Source organism: Blennius ocellaris (assembly GCF_963422515.1).
Source record: "Blennius ocellaris genome assembly, chromosome: 15".
Lineage (NCBI taxonomy): Eukaryota > Metazoa > Chordata > Actinopteri > Blenniiformes > Blenniidae > Blennius > Blennius ocellaris.
The window spans coordinates 2,712,173-2,732,803 of record NC_137664.1 but is presented as its reverse complement, the minus strand read 5'-3'; the positions used below and the strand labels follow the sequence as shown (position 1 = coordinate 2,732,803).

At 48.9% G+C, this 20,631-nt stretch overlaps 1 protein-coding gene across 1 annotated transcript; it reads left to right on the top strand.

The window, feature by feature from the left end:
• Positions 1–845: 845 nt before the first annotated feature.
• On the top strand, positions 846–18,571 carry notch1a (notch receptor 1a; the record flags this gene model as incomplete). Its single annotated transcript, XM_080509877.1, has 33 exons — positions 846–997; positions 1,257–1,519; positions 2,304–2,642; positions 4,085–4,207; positions 4,320–4,553; positions 4,664–4,819; positions 4,900–5,085; positions 5,928–6,041; positions 6,721–6,834; positions 6,913–7,146; positions 7,589–7,699; positions 9,472–9,664; positions 9,757–9,902; positions 10,012–10,125; positions 11,055–11,174; positions 11,279–11,431; positions 11,535–11,763; positions 11,855–12,056; positions 12,163–12,316; positions 12,423–12,607; positions 12,724–12,856; positions 12,966–13,223; positions 13,313–13,425; positions 13,516–14,087; positions 14,181–14,621; positions 14,735–14,880; positions 14,965–15,178; positions 15,275–15,359; positions 15,453–15,615; positions 15,704–16,002; positions 16,096–16,243; positions 16,362–16,459; positions 17,279–18,571. The coding sequence occupies 33 exons, from the start codon at positions 846–848 to the stop codon at positions 18,569–18,571; spliced, it is 7,485 nt and encodes a 2,494-aa protein (XP_080366003.1).
• Between the last annotated feature and the right edge of the window lie 2,060 nt (positions 18,572–20,631).

Sequence of the window (20,631 nt, the reverse complement as noted above, 5' to 3'; positions counted from 1 at the left end):
TTCTCCTCTGAATGTTTTCCACTAAAAAGTAAGCAGACATCAAAAAGTCGACTGAAATGCTTTTAACAGTCTAACCCAGCGATTCACAAGGAGTCTGGTGTCTCTGTGGGGGCGCATGGGGCTGTTAGGAAAAAAACTAAAAAAAAACCCTCCTCGAATAGTCTCACCTAGCTAAAAGTCAACAATGGAGGTTTTTAGCGGCCCCCTGTGACATGAGGGGACGCTGTAAAAAAAAAAAAAAAAAAGCGAACTGCTGGGAGCCATAAAAAGGAAGGATGAGCTGTAGAAACCTGAACTGGAGACAGAAAAAAAAGAGGGAATAAAAAGAAGGAAACAGGTAAGGAAGAGGGGGAATTAAGAGTGAGTTTCGAGGCGGAGGAAGGGGAAGGGTGACGAGGAGACAGAAGTTGCAACAGCTGACTTCACATGGGTCCTTTATGTCCCCAGAGGAGAGGTTGGCTTGTCAGCACCCCCATCTGAGAAAGGGGACAGAGGAAGAGCAGGGGGAGGAGGAGGAGGAGGAGGAGGAGGAGGAGGAGGAGGAGGAGGAGGAGGAGAAAGGAGGAGGAGCCCTGTCCAACAGCTGCCTTCATTAACATGCACACCTGCTCCCTGCGGAGACCCTCGGAGGCCAACAGATGCCCTCCCTCCCTCGCACTGGAACACACAAGAAAAAAAAGTGTGTTTAAAAAATGCTTCTTTCACGTGACAGACGGGAGTTTACCAAAAAAAAAAAAAAAAAAAAAAAACCAAAATGCCTTTAAGCAGTTTGTAAAACGACAGAAATCGCCGGATTCGGTCAAAACTTCTAACTCAAGTGTTTGCTGATTCAGTCGGTCGGTGGTATGCGACTGTTGCGGCGGCGGCCCTCGGAAGGGAAGCGTGTGCTTTTGCGGGGAGGGAGGGGGGTGGGGGTGGGGGCACGTCCCGCGGGCGGCGCCGGCGCCTTGATCTCGGCGCTCATCCAGGATGAGTGTGGACAGCGCGGGGGCCAAAGGTAGATGGGAACGGGCCGCTCCGGCTCGACTGTTTCGTGGCGTCTGTTGTCCCGGCAGAATGTGTTTTCAAGGTTCTGAGGGAGTCTAATCCGGGGAGACACACTAGAACAACACGCCGTCCCGCCGTCCCGCCGCAGTGGGACTTTGCCAGGCGGGAAACTTTTCAGGTCCCCCCAATCCCTCCCCCTCCTATCATCCATCCTTTTGTTTATCATCCGTCCTTTGCCGCTCACCACGGTTGCCGTCCGCCCCCCCCAGGTGCCCCGGCGACTACGTGGGCAACCGCTGCCAGTACCCGAGCCCGTGCAGCCCCTCGCCGTGCCGCAACGGCGGCGAGTGTCGCGCCGTCTCCCACGGAAACACCTTCGACTTCCGCTGCGTGTGCCGCCTGGGCTTCACCGACCGGCTGTGCCTCACCCCCACCAACCACGCCTGCATGAGCGCCCCCTGTCGGAACGGCGGCACGTGCGACCTGATCACGCTCTCCTCCTACCGGTGCCACTGCCCACCCGGGTGGTCAGGTACGTCCACGGAACACCAATGCATATGCATGCAAGAGTAAAAATTTATTTATTTGGGGGGGGGTAATTATCCTCATCAGGTATTGTAATAAGATAAGATAAGATAAGCCTTTATTGATCTCACAATGGAGAAATGTACTTGTTACATTCAGCTCTTAAGGACACTCATGCGTAGGAAAGACAAGAAATGTGCAAACAGTTGGATAAGAATAGAGGTATCTTATATACAATTTTTACAATATGTACCTGTATATGCCCCATATGTGCAATAAATTCACATTTTTATTCAGTAAAAGTGCAGAAGTTAGAGAATAAATAGTGTAACTTGTGCAACATCAATTATTGAGCCACGGCACTGATATTTGTATGCATTTGTAGGGAAAAGTTTACGTTTTCCCACCACAGATTGAAAATAAAAGTATGTTTTCTGTTGCCGTGTGTTAATTTTAAAAGTTTGAAATTCAACTAATGAATTCGTTTTTGGCCTTAGACAGCATTTGTACCTTCCTGTTGACGTTCTTTTTGTGGTGGCAAGGTTGTCAAGCATGAGGCTGGTGGACCAAAACCAGCTGTTATTGACATTGCCGCCGTTTTTAATACTAATTGTTCAGCTTTGACAAACCTTGACTTTAAAAAAAAAATAAAAAAAACTCAATGAGTGTAAATCTAATAGATGTGGCCTCTGCTATAACGTGAGTTCCTGAACTCTGCAATACAGGCTGCAATAAAAGTAAATAAATAAATCCACTCTTCCCTCGCCCCCTTAACCGTCTCACCTTCACAGGGAAGTCGTGCCACGTCGCCAACCCCTGCGCCTCCAACCCCTGCGCCAACGGCGGCCAGTGCTCGGCCTTCGACTCCGCCTACATCTGCACCTGCCCGCCCGCCTTCCAGGGCCACACCTGCAAGCAGGACGTGAACGAGTGCGCCCAGGGCCCCTCCCCCTGCCTGAACGGCGGGGTGTGCGTGAACGAGGTGGGCTCGTACCACTGCCGCTGCCCGCAGGAGTACACCGGCCCGCGCTGCGACGCCCTCTACCTGCCGTGCAGCCCGTCGCCGTGTCAGAACGGGGGCACCTGCGTCCAAAAGGGCGAGACCACCTACGACTGCAGCTGCCTTCTGGGTAAAAAAAACAACAACAAAAAAAACTAAAATGTCCAGTAACCGAAAAAATTAATCGGCTGAAAAACTGCGGCTTTTTTTTGCCGATCCCATACCATCAAAGGGTTACGACAAAATTAAATGTTTAAGTTAGAAATCACGTTTCGAGATAATAAGTCAATATCAAATTTACGATTTTCCGCGTAACCTTGAATTATTTTTAGTCTCTTTTTGAAAACGCACAGAGAATTTCACCTTTTCAGGTCATTATTAAGTTCCTCCCAGACTCTCACTCCCCCAAAACTGACGCACATCTATATTTAACATTTTTTTTTTATGACTTAACAGGTTTCAAACATTAGCACCCGGCTTAAAATTATAAATTGCCTTTCCTTACTAAAACTATCAGAATCCTTTATTGTTCCTCATTACAGAAGCACAACGGAATTAGAAATAGTAGCTCTCATAAAAAAAACAACAAAAAAAAACAGTGAAAATGACTGAAAGTGCAAATAACATAAAACAGTGCGATAAACATAAACTCTATTATTCATTGTAATGTTTTTTAAATATACTAAATCCAGAAATCTTAATGTGGGTGATTGTATGAAAAGTTGCTTGATTGGAATCCGGCATTCGGCTTTTATTTACGGTCCGAATCGCTCTTTTCTGCAACTGGATTATTGAATTAAATCTAAATCTATCTCACACATAAATTAGTAGACTCGTGTTCGGTAAATTGTTTTGTTTTTTTGTCAGTTGACATGTGGAGTCGCAGACGCTCAGTGACGATCACACACACTTTTGTTTTCCTATTACATCAGTTGACCCCCAAAAAAAGCAGTCTGTTGTCATTGTAGTGGAATCTGATTGGGTGGAGTGAGTAATCTGGTTACCCCCCCCCCCCCCCCCCCCCCCAGCCTCCACTGGCAGGATGCAGTCAAACAGACGTTTCCTTCTGATAATCAGCAACGAGCCCAAGACATACATACACACACACACACACAAACATATAGATATACACACCCTGTTCATGAGGTCACACACTCACAAAAATACCTTTTTTTTCTGATAAATACAGCCAGTGTGTCTGCTGCCATGTTGTTTATGTTTATGCAGTCAAGAGTAGAGTTTGTTTGTTTTCTTTATTTATTATAAATGTATATTTTAATTTTATACACGGCGGATCCTTTCAATAAGGATGTAACGCCGAGGGAGCGCGTGTTGCGCTTGTGTGTTAAAGTTTAATTCACGCCGCGGCGTCTCTGGCGGGTTCCCAGCGCCGGAATGCGTTTAGATAGCGGAGTGTCGCGAGGACATCAAAGGCGGCGGCCTTTGATGTCTTTGTCGGACGCGAGTGGTTAAAGCAATCTGCCGCGGGGAGGTGGAGGAGCTTATCTTGAGAGGAGGAAGGAATAGGTCTGATGATTAACCGGCTCACTCTCCACCGCCTCGTCCTCTCAGGATTCACGGGGCAACACTGCGAGCACAACATTGACGACTGTCCGGGTCACGGCTGCCAGAATGGCGGCGTGTGCGTGGACGGGGTGAACACCTACAACTGTCAGTGCCCGCCGCATTACACAGGTGACCGCTCGCTCATCCTCCCCGACGCCTCTTATGGTTTTTCTAGAGCTCGCTGACATGTCGTCCCCCCCCCCCCCCCCCCCCCCAAAAAAAAAAAAAAAACGCCCCGCAGGTCAGTACTGCACGGAAAACGTGGACGAGTGCGAGCTGATGCCCAACGCGTGTCAGAACGGCGGCACCTGCCACGACACGCACGGCAGCTACCACTGCGTCTGCGTCAACGGCTGGACGGGCGACGACTGCAGCGAGAACATCGACGACTGCGCCAGCGCCGCCTGCTACCACGGCGCCACCTGCCACGACCGCGTGGCGTCCTTCTTCTGCGAGTGTCCTCACGGCCGCACGGGTATGGACAGATCCGATCCCCCCCCCGCCCCCTTTTTGTTCAGGTGAATCATCAATCCCCCCCCTACTCCCCGATGAAAGATGCGTTAATGTCCGTAATGACGTTGCCAGGTTTGCTGTGCCACCTCGACGACGCCTGCATCAGCAACCCGTGCCAGAAGGGCTCCAACTGCGACACCAACCCGGTCAACGGGAAGGCAATCTGCACGTGTCCGCCGGGCTACGCCGGATCAGCCTGCAACCTGGACATTGACGAGTGCTCCCTCGGTTGGTTTTCTTAAGTTTGAAGGGTTCGGCCTTTAGACCGTCGTTACGACTGAAGCTCACGCCGTCGTGACTCCCCTCAGGTGCCAACCCCTGCGAGCACGGGGGCCGCTGCCTCAACACCAAGGGCTCCTTCCAGTGCAAGTGTCTCCAGGGCTACGAGGGGCCCCGCTGCGAGATGGACGTCAACGAGTGCATGTCCAACCCCTGCCACAACGACGCCACCTGCCTGGACCAGATCGGAGGCTTCCACTGCATCTGCATGCCAGGTACCACGGAACGCACACGTCTGTAGTTATATGTAGAAGAGATTTTAATGCCGCCGGATTTGATGATTTTTTTTTGTTTGTTTTTGTTTTTTTTTGGGGGGGGGGGGCTTCGTTCACATTTCAGGCAACTCAAACCCAATTCAGATTTTTTTTTCACTCCAGACACCAGGTCTCGCTCCCATGCGGCAGCAATTTGCATATTTATCTACGTGTGACTGACGTCACCGATAAGAGGAAGCGGCTCCTCCAGAATAAAAGCCGTTAAAAGTTGTGCTCTCTCTTGACATTGTTCTCCTTCTTTTTTCCCTCGTCACGTTGTCTCGATTCTGTCGTCTCGTATTTAAACAACCACTTTAATATGAATTGCCAGATAGGGCTGGTATCCCCCAATTGAGGAATCACTCTCTCTTAGCTTTTAACTTTCATTTCCTGTCTTTATAGCGTGTTCTTTATTACACATATAATAGTTTGACCGATTTATCATGATTCCAACACAGGCTGAGTTTTGGGGCTGTTTTTTTATTGAGATGTGTGGGTTTTACCTCATTTGGGCTGAAAACAATGAGTGAAATCTGGCAACCCTGGTTGCTCACCGTCGTGTCTGGACTGAAGGGCCTGTGTAGGTCCGGCTCCAGCAGCCCTGCACAACACGAAACCATATAGGAGACACACAAAAAAAAGAATCTGACATGAATAATTTGCGCAACAATTCGCAGTCAAACCTAAGATGTTCGTACTTCCAAATACACAAAAAAAAAGGGGGGGAAACAGTAGGAGCCTGGGCGCGACTTTGACCTGATACCAAAATAAAATCACGGCCTGTTTTCTGTCTCCCGCCGCAGGTTACGAGGGCGTCTTCTGTCACATCAACACGGACGAGTGCGCCAGCCAGCCGTGTCTCAACAACGGCAAGTGCGTGGACAAGATCAACTCCTTCCACTGCGAGTGCCCGAAAGGTGAGGAGGGGGACGACCCGGCAAAAAACGAATTTGAGAAACTGGGAGTGAAAGAGAAAATCAGTTTTGGGTTTTTTGGGGGGGGTTTTTTGGGATGGTTTGGGCCACATTCAACCCCCTTTTTTCTGCAGTCAAGACAATGGAGGCTATAAAAAGGGTGTGATCATTAACCTGTCCTGTCAATGAGTGTGGCGCACACGGGGCCCGACGTAAATGATTCACGTCTTCTAGCAGCTTCGCTGAAGGCCGACGAGGCATTTGCATATTTGGCGGGCAAATTTGGGGGGTGGGTGAGTGGGTGGGGGGTGTTGGAGGCCATTGTGTCGCGGTTTGAAAGAAGGACTTCACTGCACAGTAAGAGCCGAGAGAGGAGGGGCGGTGGGAGGGGCGAGTGGCTTCGAGGGACTTTTATCTTCTCCGTGTTCACAAATTCCATTGATCGGAAACATTGAAGTGATGCATTTCTTTTCTTTTTTTCTTTTGGTCAATTCTGTTTTTTTGAATTTTCGCATAGAAAAGCAGCAGTTACAGTTATACATTCAATAACATGTCGCTAATGTAGTTCAGATCTCAATCTCCTCGCCAGTAGAGTTGTAAAATGCAATCAGATCCTCAGTAAAAGACGAGAGGTTAATGGAACAGGGCATAAATGTAGGATTTTTTTTTTGTTTTTTTACAGGTTTTTCTGGGAGTCTGTGCCAGGTGGACATTGACGAATGTGCCAGCACCCCCTGCAAGAACGGAGCGAAATGCACCGACGGACCCAACAAGTATACGTGCGAGTGTACCGAAGGTGCGCCGGCCCTCCGCCTCCGCCCCTTTCCCTGCTGCCGATTTATTTATTTAATCTTTAACGTTTTCCCTCTCGTAGGCTACACCGGGCAGCACTGCGAGACCGACATCAACGAGTGCTACTCGGACCCCTGCCACTACGGCACCTGCAAGGACGGCCTGGCGTCCTTCACCTGCTACTGCCGCCCGGGCTACACCGGCCGCCTGTGCGAGACCAACATCAACGAGTGTCTGAGCCAGCCCTGCAAGAACGGCGGCACCTGCCAGGACCGGGAGAACACCTACGTCTGCGCCTGCCCCAAAGGCACTGCAGGTCAGTTGATACCTGTCCCTCCCTCCCCCTCCTGCAACCATTTATGACCAAAAGAGCTGTTTTTCCAGCAATTGGAGCCAAAAAACATGTAAATGAAATGTAAAAAAAAAAAAGAAATTCTATGCAAACAGAAAACTAGGTTGCATTCATTTCTATATATGTATCATTAGATTTGAGACTTTTTTCCCCTTTTCCTGCTATTTTACCCGCTATTGCAGTTATTTTCCTTTAAATTCTCCTTTTTTTCTTCCTTTTATTTATTTTCATTTTGTCTTTTATTTTTAATGTACTAGCAATTTTAATCATTTTTAGTACAACCATTTTTCCAGTATTTTTTTTTATTTTTATTATCAGTAGTTTTTGCTACTTCAAGCTTGTTTTTAAGCCTGGATTAGACCAGGCTTGTAGTGTGCAAGTATGCAAATAAGTTTTCCGTCTCCAGGTTTCAACTGCGAGGTGAACCTTGACGACTGCAAGAGCAAGCCCTGCGACTACGGGAGGTGCATCGACAAAATCAACGGCTACGAGTGCGCGTGCGAGCCCGGTTACGCAGGTGAGCGGAGGGCGGGGGTGGAGTTTTACAGGTGCAGGTGGGTGGTGGTGGTGGTGGTGGTGGGGGGGGTGTGTCCCCGGAGCTTTTGGGACGGGCAGGTAGGACAGGTGGCGGCGGGTCCCACTCCTCCGAGACAATGGTGTCAGATTGCTTGTGTGTGAAAGGAGAGGGTGGTTGAAGTGGGGGGGGGGGGGGGTATAGAAAAGAAACACAGCCCCCAACCTGATACACACACACACACACACACACACACATGTATGCACACAAAGCACTAACTTTGTTTCCGTTTGTAAAGGCCGTGACGCCGAGGCTCCGTAAGGCGATACGTTAAAAAAAAAAAAAAAAAAAAGAAAGAAAGAAAGAAAGAAAGAAAGGAAAACAGAGCGGGGTTTTAATCACGTATCTCGTGTTTTTTTATTAGTGTGAAACTCTTTGACAAATCCCCGCGACGACTCTCGGGATTAGAGGTGTTTTCCTTTCAGTTTGCCGCTCGATCACCTGCGACGTGATTTAAATTAAAAACACAAGTGAACTTGGAAGTTCTGCCCCCCCCCCCCCGCCCCCCCCTCCATTCCAGAACCCAACCGAGCTGGTTCTGACCGGTGGCGGCTCAAAAGAGGGCAGAGGAGGGAGGGACGTGTGTGTGTGTGTGTGTGTGTGTGTGTGTGTGTGTGTGTGTGTGTGTGTGTGTGTGTGTGTGTGTGTGTGTGTGTGTGTGTGTGTGTACAGGCTGCTGTGCCCCCCCCCCCCCCTTCCTCCTCATCTTCCCCTCCATCTTTTTGTGCTGGCGGGGTGAGTGTGGAGGGCAGGACCGGAGACACGGAGTGACAGAGGACTATTGTAACTGAAGATCAGGCAGTTGGGCCCCTCCCCTCCTGATTGATGAAGAGTGGAGGAGGAGGAGGAGGAGGAGGAGGAGGAGGAGGAGGGAGATCAGGGGAGGGGGGGTTAATTGTTACCCGGCCGTGTGTGAAATGGGTCTGGCCTTCTGTCCCTGTAAACAGCCCTGGGTGAGGCCGGTTCTCCCTGGGATAGGGGGGGGTTGGATGTGTGTGAATAGGGAGCGGGTGCCCCCCCCCCCCACATTCAATCAATGCTGGGGTAGTAAAAGGGCCTCCAGGGGCCACCAGGCCAGGCACACATTGACGCTTGCTTATAGCTTCTGCTGGTTGAACGTTCACAGAGTTGTTATCTGGCTTTTGTTGGAACCGAGCAGCTTATGAAGACTTAAAAATACCAGCCGGGGGGGGGGGCAGCTGTTAGGACCTCCGATTCTTATCAATTATACATTTTGGCACAGATTGTTTGCTTGTTGTCATGTTTTAAACACTGATTTTTAATCTAATCTGAGGAATTGTGAATAGTTTAACGATATTGTGTTTAAAGTGTTTTCAAGCTATTTAAGCTGAAACACATTAATCAGTGTTGAAGTTGGGGTGCAATTTAAGCGCCACAGCTTCAACTCAAAAGCCGTTGAAAAAAATTATAATGTCTTCTGTTACACTTGCTTTGAGAAAATTAGACTTAATGTAAAAGTTGGACTGAAAAAAGAAATAATCTCATGAGGAAAAAAATGGCTAAATTCCTTAACACTGACGTTCTATACAACGTTTTTTTCATTTGGCTTTCAAGTGGCTTTCTTCTTTTTTAAAATTTTACTGCAGCAACAAAGCCCGTCGTTACTGCTTTCCCATGTTTGTCGACCGATTCCTCCCATCTTATGGGAAGAAAATAAATAAAAAATTTGCATTTTCACGTCCTTTCCTTCGCAGGATCAATGTGCAACATCAACATCGACGACTGCGCCGTCAACCCCTGCCACAACGGCGGGACGTGCGTCGACGGCATCAACAGCTTCACCTGTCTGTGCCCGGAGGGCTACAACGACGCCACCTGCCTGTCGCAGGTGGACGAGTGCGGCAGCAACCCCTGCATCCACGGCCGCTGCCAGGACCTCGTCAACCGGTGAGCGGGAGGGCGTCGGGCACATTCGTGCGAACCGACCGCAAGCGGGCGAAGCTCAGCGATTTGTTTACTTATTCACTTTGGCGCCGAAGGTACAAGTGCACCTGCGACTCCGGCTGGAGCGGCCAGAACTGCGACATCAACAACAACGAGTGCGAATCCAACCCGTGCATGAACGGCGGAACCTGCAGGGACATGACCAGCGGATACCACTGCACCTGCAGGGCGGGCTTCACCGGTCAGTCAAGCCAGAGACCCCCCCCCACACACCGTGTGGCGGCGGCTTTTTGAAACCCCCCGGCTCCCCGTCTGACCCGAGGTTTGTTCTGTGATGTGTGCCTCCGCAGGGCCCAACTGCCAGACCAACATCAACGAGTGCGCCTCCAACCCCTGCCTCAACCAGGGCACCTGCATCGACGACGTGGCGGATTACAAGTGCAACTGCCAGCTGCCTTACACGGGTACGGCCTGCAAATCCGTCATGACACCGCCGCACGATTTTTTTTTGTCTCCGCGTCTCGGCTGTTTTTCATCCAGGTTTCCTCCACGATGTCTTCTTACTGCATCCTGTGTTGTTTGAGAAAACATCACCGAGCAGCCAAGAGCAGAGAGGCCTGTTGATGGAATCTGTGCTCTGGAAAAGATCTGTGTGTGTGTGTGTCTGTGTGTGTGTGTGTGTGTGTGTGTGTGTGTGTGTGTGTGTGTGTGTGTGTGTGTGTGTGTGTGTGTGTGTGTGTGTGTGTGTGTGTGTGTGTGTGTGTGTGTGTGTGTGTGTGTGTGTGTGTTTTGGGGAAAAGCAGACCACAGTGGCTAATATATAACCCGCAGAACTAGACGGTGCTCCCAGCACCATTCCCGTTCCCTGGCCGTGATCACACAATAGCAGGAAACAGGAAGGCCCCTTCCTGTTTGACTCCATTGTCATGGAAACGCATGAGGAAGTGGACTAGAATCTGGGATTTATATTAAAAAAAAAAAAAAAACTAATTTCAATTCGACGACATGTTTAATTGAAGCTACTTGCAATGTGGAAGACATTGATTTTATGGAGGCTGATTTAAAAATCTGATGGTGCAGGTGCATCATTTAGTTGGGACTTTTTTTTGCAAAGTTTGATTATTGGGTGTTTTTTTTTTCCATACAAAATACAATGAACGAAATTGAGTTATTGATTTGGATAATAAGTAAAAAGAATTTTAAAAATCGCCCGATAAATACAACCCCTAAACTTAAAAGAAATAATAATAATAATTTAATCAGAAAATGTATTGAAAATTTTTTATTTTCATATATATATATATATATATATATATATATACACTATCATTAATAACAACTTAATCCAATAATTGAGGTGCAATTTTAAAATCTTGGTCTTTCTGCTTACTAGGCGACAACTGTGAGACGCTGCTGGCCCCCTGCAGCCCCAGACCCTGCAAGAACGGCGGGATATGTAAAGAGTCTGAAGACTACCAGAGTTTCTCCTGCGTCTGTCCCGAGGGATGGCAAGGTACGCCAACTTACATGTCCGCTTGTCTGCCAAGTCATTTCCATCCACTTCCAAAGGTTGACACGTTTTGCTGGTTTTTTTACCTCCTTTAACCATCCTCCAAGGCCAAACATGTGAGGTCGATATAAACGAGTGTGTGAAGAGTCCGTGTCGCAACGCTGCGGTTTGCCACAACACCATGGGCGGCTACCAGTGCAAGTGCCAGCCGGGCTACTCCGGGCAGAAGTGCGAGACAGACGTCGATGACTGCAAACCGAGTAAGACAGACGTGTGACGCATCTCAAGCTCTTTTGACTGATGACAACGATTGGTATTATTATTTTTTCGAATCTGACCGACCCTTTGTCTTGCGGGTTCCAGATCCCTGCAGCAACGGCGGTCTGTGCCGCGACGGCGTCAACAGCTTCACCTGCACCTGTCTGCCCGGGTTCCGCGGTGGCAGGTGCGAGCAGGACATAAACGAGTGCGAGAGCAACCCGTGTCGGAACGGCGCCAACTGCACCGACTGCGTCAACAGCTACACCTGCACCTGCCCTCCGGGGTTCAGTGGCATCAACTGCGAGGTCAACACCAACGACTGCACCGACAGGTATCCCCGCCGCCTCCAAAAAAAAAAACTACTGACAGAAGCCGTTCTACCTCTATACTTCAACTGTAACATTCCTGTTTGTTTCCTCCAGCTCTTGCTTCAATGGCGGCACCTGCGTGGATGGAATCAACTCCTTCACCTGCCTGTGTCTGCCCGGCTTCACCGGCAGCTACTGCCAGTACGACATCAACGAGTGCGACTCCAAGCCGTGCCTCAACGGAGGCACTTGTCTCGACAGCTACGGAACGTACAAGTGCACCTGCCCTCACGGCTACACGGGAGTTAACTGCCAGGTGGGGTGATTTAGTGTTTTGTTTATCCCCCCCCGAGAGTTGCCATACAGGGTTTGGCGTTCACTCCATTGAGACATTTTACTGATTGTTTTGTTTACTCTGTTAGAACCTTGTGCGCTGGTGTGACTCCTCCCCGTGCAAGAATGGAGGTTCATGCTGGCAGCAGGGGGCTTCTTACACCTGCCAGTGCCAGACCGGATGGACGGGCCTGTATTGTGACGTTCCGAGCGTCTCCTGTGAGGTTGCAGCCAAACAGCAAGGTACAAAAAAAAAAAATACAGAAATAAATAAATTCCTCAGTGATTTCCTGGATCTCGGGATGTGAGTTGGACGTCGCCTCACTTCTTCCTCTTTCTCTCACTCCAGGCGTCGAAGTGGCACACTTGTGCAGGAACTCCGGCCAGTGTCTGGATGCTGGAAACACACATTACTGCCGCTGCCAGGCTGGCTATACGGGGAGTTACTGCCAGGAACAGGTGGACGAGTGCTCGCCCAACCCCTGCCAGAATGGAGCCTCCTGTACGGATTATCTTGGGGGCTACAGTTGTGAGGTAGGCGGATATCAAGCTGTCGGAAGAAATCACATTGCTTGGCTATCATTGAAAATAGAGGGGGGAAATTACAACAAATCCAATAATGATGTGGATTTTTTTTTTCCCTTCTTCAGTGTCTCCCTGGTTACCATGGCGTGAACTGCTCCAAGGAGATCAACGAATGTCAGTCCCAGCCCTGCCAGAACGGCGGGACCTGCATTGACCTCATCAACACCTACAAATGCTCCTGTCCGCGAGGAACACAAGGTGTCCGCCGGCACATTCCAAGCACATCTCCATTCATACACCGACGAAAGACAGGTTTAATCAAAAAAGGGAAGATGTCGTCTCAACGCGAGGTTCTTGTCCCCTCCAGGTGTCCACTGCGAGATCAACCTGGACGACTGCAACCCCTCCAGCGACCCGCTCACCAACGAACCCAAGTGCTTCAACGACGGCAAGTGCGTGGACCGCGTCGGAGGCTACCAGTGCATGTGCCCGCCGGGCTACGTGGGCGAGCGCTGCGAGGGCGACGTCAACGAGTGTCTCTCGGACCCCTGCGACCCCAGAGGGTCCTACAACTGCATCCAGCTCACCAACAGCTACCGCTGCGAATGCCGGACCGGATACACAGGTACCGACACGCAGCCGGCAGGCACGAGGCCGCAAAGAGCTTAAAACGCTTGGAAGTTTCTCACGTACGTCCGTCTTGTTGGTGAGCAGGTCAGCGCTGTGACAAAGTGTTTGACGGCTGCAAAGGGAGACCGTGCAGGAATGGAGGGACGTGCGCGGTCGCCAGCAACACGCCTCACGGTTTCATATGCAAATGTCCACCGGTGAGTAACGGCGAGTGTCGTCTACGACGTCAGCAGACTGTTGAAGGAGCACAAAAATCATGGCCTCTGCGTGAATGTCTGTTCCTTTAGGGCTTCACTGGCTCCTCCTGCGAGTACGACTCTCGCTCCTGTGGGAATCTGAATTGCCGGAACGGCGGCACGTGCGTGTCCGGCCACCTCGGCCCGCGCTGCTTGTGTCCCTCGACCTTCACCGGGCCCGAGTGCCTAACGCCCACCGACAGCCTCTGCATCTCCAACCCTTGCTACAACGGCGGCACTTGCCAGATCACTCCCGACGCGCCGTTCTTCCACTGCAGCTGCCCCAGCAATTTCAACGGCCTGCTGTGCCACATACTGGACTACTCCTTTGTCGGCGGGCTGGGCCGGGATATCACCCCGCCTCCGGAAGTGGAGGTGAGCTGCGAGATTCCTCAGTGTGACGAGTGGGCGGGGAACCACATCTGCGACTCCCTCTGCAACAACCACGCCTGCGGCTGGGACGGGGGAGACTGCTCGCTCAACTTCGACGACCCGTGGCAAAACTGCTCGGCGGCCCTGCAGTGCTGGCGGTACTTCAACGACGGGAAGTGTGATGGCCAGTGTAACAGCCCCGGGTGTCTTTACGACGGCTTTGATTGCCAAGGCCAGGAAGGACAATGCAAGTAAGTCATAAACGAAGAAAGGCACCGTGTGGCTCAGCCTGATTTTGTGTTTCTACGTCAGAGTTTTGATCCAATCTTTTTATCTTTTTCTAGCCCTCTCTATGACCAGTACTGTAAAGACCATTACGCAGATGGCCACTGTGACCAGGGCTGCAATAATGCCGAGTGTGAATGGGATGGCCTGGACTGTGCCAACAACATGCCAGAAAAACTTGCAGACGGACATTTGGTCCTGGTTGTTCACATCCCGCCAGAAGTGCTGAAGAATCGCTCGTCTTCCTTCCTCAGAGAGCTCAGCAGCGTTCTCCACACCAACGTAGTCTTTCGCCGTGACGCCAAAGGAGAGCCCATGATCTTTCCTTACTACGGCAACGAACAGGACCTGGTCAAACACAACGTGTTGAAACGATCGGCAGACGGCTGGCCTGAGTGGGCCTCGGTGCCCTCCAGTGTTTTGGATCAAGTGAAGGAGACCGTTTCCTCAATGGTCACCTCACGGAAGCGTCGAGAGCTGGATCCCCTACAAGTCAAAGGGTATGCGTCACAAACGAAGGGCAGATTTATCAGAGAATATACCTTGTCACATTTTGAAGCAAAATAGCTTGCTTTGGATAAAAGTGCACATCATTGATGGTTTATTTCTGCAGGTCTGTAGTGTACCTGGAGATTGACAACCGTCAGTGCTACCAGCAGTCTACCGAATGCTTCCAGAGTGCTACAGACGTGGCCGCCTTCCTCGGAGCACTGGCCACCAGTGGGAATCTGAATGTCCCCTACATTGAAGCCGTCACAAGTACGTCATTCACAACGAGCCATTCATCGCGTAAAAATCCTAAAATCATAACTGATAATTAACCGTTCTGAAACTTTGTTCCAGGTGTGAGACCGAGGCCCGATGGCTCAGGGCTCTACCCCATGTATGTGGTCTTCTTGGGACTCGCAGCACTCGGATTTGTCTGCCTCGGGGTTCTGGTGTCCCGAAAGCGGCGGCGCGAACATGGCCAGCTCTGGTTCCCTGAGGGATTCAAAGTGTCAGAGCCCAGCAAAAAGAAACGCAGGGAGCCGCTGGGGGAGGATTCGGTCGGACTTGAGTAAGTAGAATTGAGGAAGCTATGATTCGAAGTATACGTTATCCTTAAGGTCAGTGTACTTGTGTATAGGTGGTCTAATCATTCTCTTTTCGACAGACCAATGAAAAACTCTGATATAAATCTCATGGATGATAATCAGAACGAATGGGGCGATGATGATCCCGACTGCAGACGCTTCAAGGTGAGATGAAGAGTTTCATAAGTCTGCTCTGGCTTTTAAAAAGTAAATCAAAATTTTTTTTTTTTTTAATGAACTTTGAACTTTGTCTTTCAGTTCGAGGAGCAGGTTATGCTAGATCTGGGCGACCGCACTGACCACAGGAAATGGACGCAGCAGCACCTGGATGCGGCTGACCTGCGTATCGCATCGATCGCCCCGACGCCCCCTCAGGGAGAGATAGAGAACGACTGCATGGACGTCAACGTCAGAGGGCCAGGTTCGGGAGTGCTTTCACAGAATTCCGTAATTTTAAAAACCATGACCCCCAAAAACTCACAATAATCTTCTGCGTTTCTTTCTCCTAGATGGTTTCACCCCCCTGATGATCGCCTCCTGCAGCGGCGGCGGATTGGAGACCGGCAACAGCGAAGAGGAAGAGGATCCGTCTGCGGAAATCATCTCCGACTTCATCTACCAAGGTGCCAACCTCCACAACCAGACCGACCGCACGGGCGAGACGGCCCTCCACCTGGCCGCCCGCTACGCCCGCTCGGACGCCGCCAAGCGCCTGCTGGAGTCCAGCGCCGACGCCAACGTCCAGGACAACATGGGCCGCACGCCTCTTCACGGAGCCGTGGCCGCCGATGCACAGGGAGTGTTCCAGGTAACGCCGTCCTCCGGAAAGGGTTTCGTTGTTCAATCAACCACCCACCACCAGCAAGCATTTGACGAAAAAAAACCCCGTGTGTTCCTACAGATTCTGATTCGTAACCGCGCCACCGATCTCGACGCCCGCATGCACGACGGAACGACGCCGTTGATCCTGGCCGCCCGGTTGGCGGTGGAGGGGATGGTGGAAGAGCTTATCAACTGCCACGCTGATGCCAATGCCACTGATGACTCTGGTAGATAATGTCTTATCTGTTTACAAACTGCACGCATACGCAAAGAGGCACGATTGTGCTTAAGGCGAGTTAAATCTTATCGCTTCATTTATTTATTTATATTTCTCTCTTTCTGCAGGCAAATCTGCTCTCCACTGGGCAGCGGCTGTGAACAACGTGGAGGCCGCCATGGTGCTGCTGAAAAATGGCGCCAATAAAGACATGCAAGACAACAAGGTGTGTTAAAATATCTTACTGCCATACAGTCGAAGGTCTCAGGAAGTCTTTTTCTTAAATGTATTAAATTTAGGTTTTTTGGCATGTGGTGTGTAAAGATATCTTGGGATATGCAGATTTACTGGAGGATCCGAATGCGAAAAGGAATGAACTTCAACTTCAGTGTATTAATATAACATATTCCACAGCAGTAACGTAACGACAAAAACTGGAGCGCCAGTCCAAATCACCAAGCAGAGTGTAAAAATTTCTAGCAAAATTGATTTTTATCCTTGAAGTCATGCTGTTTGGATGCGTGTTGTAAAAACACATATAATGCAACAACTGTACAAGAAGATTCTTTTTAAATGTCACTGTATTTTGCAGCAGAATATTTTATTAAAAGTAACTCTATGTTGAGATTTTAGTGATTTTGTATAGTTATGTTATGTTGTGTTTTTTGCAACAAAAAAAATAGGCATTTTCATTAAGTATACTTTGCACCATAAAAAAGAAAACATTTAAAGTTTGAATTTAAAGGTTTGCGACGATTTTACCGGTCCGACCCTCTCAAGATGAAATAAGCGCTCTAAAATGTGTTTGACACCCCCTGGGATATAAGTATAAGCCACTGCTGTTTTCTCAGGCTTTGAAAACTGCAGTTTAAACAACAACGCAGATGATTCATGGATTTTTTTTTCAGGTTAACAAGCTTCATGCCACCTGTACATGGGTGATGCGTTCAAGTGCATCACGTAACTCCGACCTTTCTTTTTTTTTTTTCCTTTTTAAACTTGTTGTCTACAATAATGTTTTTCTTTTGTGCTCAATTCGCCGTAGGAGGAGACGCCACTCTTCCTGGCAGCACGCGAAGGCAGCTTTGAGACGGCGAAAGTTCTCCTGGAGCACTTTGCCAACCGTGAGATCACCGACCATCTGGACCAGCTGCCCAGAGACATCGCCCAGGAGCGCATGCACCACGACATCGTCCGGCTCCTCGACGAGTACAACGTGGTCCGGAGCCCGGGGCTCCACAGCACGCCCATCAGCGCCTCCAGCCTCTCCCCGCCGCTCTGCTCGCCCAACGACTACCTGGGCAACCTCAAGCCCAACCTCTCCGTCAAGAAAGTCCGCAAACTCAGCGCCGGCGGGAAGGGGGGCAAGGACGGCGGCAAAGATTCCCGTCTGAAGAAGAAGAAGTCGCTGGACGGGAAGGGTAACCTGCTGGACACCTCGGCGGTCCTCTCTCCCGTCGACTCGCTCGAGTCGCCTCACGGGTATCTCTCCGACGTGGCGTCCCCTCCCATGCCGTCGCCCTTCCAGCAGTCCCCGCCCATGTCTCTCAATCACCTACAGGGAAACGGAGACTCGCACATGGGCCAGATGGGTATGGCTAAAGACTTGGCTTGCATGTCGTTCGATCCAAACGCACCCCGGCTGTCCCACCTGCCCGTGTCCAGCCCGAGCGGCCAGGGCGCGGCGTCGTCCATCGGTGGCGGTAGAGGAGGCCAGTGCGACTGGGTGTCCAGGATGCACCCGGGCGTCGGTCAGCAGGGGGGCTTCAGCCAGGCGCCGGCCATCGCCCACAACATCATGGGTGCCCTGCACGGCGTCAGCACTGCCACTCTGTCGCAGATCATGGGCTACCAGAACCTGCAAACCAGCCACATGGGCTCGTCGGCGCACATGATGCAGCAGGCGCACACGCGGCAGCTTCAACACCAGAACTCCAACTCCGCCTCGGCGGCCGGCCAGTCGCTCGGCCAGGGCTTCCCGGGCGTGGAGCTGAGCGGCTCCGACATGCAGCAGCAGCAGCAGCAGCAGCAGCAGCCGAACAACGCCCCCGGCCGCTCCATGCCCATCCACACCGTGATGCCGCAGGAGACGCAGATCCTGGGCACGCAGTTCCTCACGCCTCCCTCCCAGCACAGCTACTCCGGCCCCATGGACAACACGCCCAGTCACCAGCTGCAGGTGCCCGACCACCCGTTTCTGACCCCGTCCCCCGGCTCCCCCGACCAGTGGTCCAGCTCCTCGCCACATTCCAACATGTCCGACTGGTCGGAGGGCATCTCCAGCCCGCCCACAAGCATCCACTCGCAGATGAACCTCATCCCAGATCAGTTCAAGTAAAGACTCGCGAAATGGACCGGACTTTTCAGCGGAATCGCAACAATTTGTGCGAAGTTCACACCGAACTCTCAAGATTTAAGACACTCGTTTGTTTTTATCCATTTTTTTTTTTTTGAAGACTAATGACCAGAACGGTTTTTTAGGAATTTTGTATTTATTTATGTGCTTTTTTTTTTTTTTGACCAGAAGATTAAAGACTATGCTTTTATATTTATGCTTTTTATTTTTATTTTTTTTGTTTTATGTATTGAAGGGTTAGAAACCATTGAAGAGGAGTATTTATCAGAAAACGAGACTCCTACATGTGTACACTGGCTATTTATTTGTGTTTTGTGTTAAATATTCACTGGATTTATTTGAATCTTTTGGCGCGTCGAATCTTCACAAATCTTTTTATTTTTTTGGGGTTGTGCGTCGCTTTATGTTTGTACAGACTTTTGTTTTCAAACTTTATAGATTACTTTAAGATTTCAGTATTAATTAATTCTATTTTACTCTGCTTTGTCTTTTTTTAAATGACAGGTTTCGTTACTGAACTATATTTCACTAAGTCTTATCACTGAGTCTGTTAGACGTTGATCAAATATATATAAATTAAGTATCACCTTGTCTCTTAATGAAATGATTTAAGACAGTAATTTAGCAAAAGTAGCAGAAATATTTGTACTTTTGGAGATTTTGGACCTTAAAGCACAGGACAAAAAAAAAAAAAGAGACGCTTTTCAAAATGAGTAGAAATCTGAGCCTATTTATATTGAATTATGGTCTGCATGCGCCGAGTGATTGATTTGTGACTGCTTATGATGAAAGGACGTTTTTTTTTCCGTCTCATATTGTATCTCAAATCAATGATTATGGTTACCATGTTTAACCTTTCAAGTGTTAAATTGCGGACCTTTTGTAGAACTTTAAGATGCCACATTTGCCACAAGTTGAATAAGTGCCCATGGGATTTTTGTTTTTCTTACGAAAAGCAATATATTTGTGGGATTTTTTGTAAAATAATAAAAATAAAAATAATAATAATGTCTTCAAGGTGGAAAACATTGTTTCTGAAAGAAAAGAAATGGGACCTTTGTGTGTTTATCAATATCACCTCCACTTTGTAACGGAGTGTGATTTGAAGGTGTCTGAATGTCATGTTTTATAAACTAATCCAGAGGTAAAGATGTTTTTTTTTAAGAAAGTCAAAGATCAATGTTCCTGCAAAGTTGTAGTTTGCAACAAAAAATGTTTCCTGATTAAAATGTTTTGTAAAAAAAAAGAAATTGTCTTAATTCAATAAAAGCTACTGATGAGCTTTGAAATACAACTTTTGTCATTAATTTTGTCCTGATTAAATGCAGTGATTTGTTCGATAATTAGTGTCACATCTGCTCTTTCATAATGTGTCCTGCATGATTAATCAATTCATTTTCCTTCACGTTATACAGAGTTTCAACTCTTCTACTTGTTCTCGTTGGTCCAAAAGCCTCGTATTCAAAGTTTCCAGCTCCTCCTTGATTTTCCCTCCATTTGAATATTGGCTCATAGGAGCTGCATTCAGAATCTGCTGTGTCTGTGTGAGCTGCACTGGCTCCGCCCACACATGTCCATCTTGGGAAGAGGACGATTAGTACCGTTGGAAAACCTTCAGAAAGTGAAAAATATTTTCTTTTTAATCCTCTTTTATTATGTATTTGCCACACTGAGGGTTTCCTGTTTTTAAACCAACTGTCTGAATAATAAAAAAAAACTAATATGGCTGCCTCTCCGGTAAATCTACACTGACCGCTTCATGAGCCCTGAGGCTGGACGATGAATGGGCCATACATTTTCTTTACATTTTCAACAAATTCCACCCAAAAGCAGAATATCCCAAACGTTTTGTGAGAAGTGTAAGTCCAACTATATATCAATGGTTTTAAATATTTAAATTAGATGGGAGCTGTTGGACAAATATACATGAATTCTGCTTGATACTATACAATTATTACAATTATTCATGTTTGTTTGATTTTCGATTTATACATACAAATTGACAAAATTAGTTGGACCATATGAGAAGGTTTTTTTTTTTT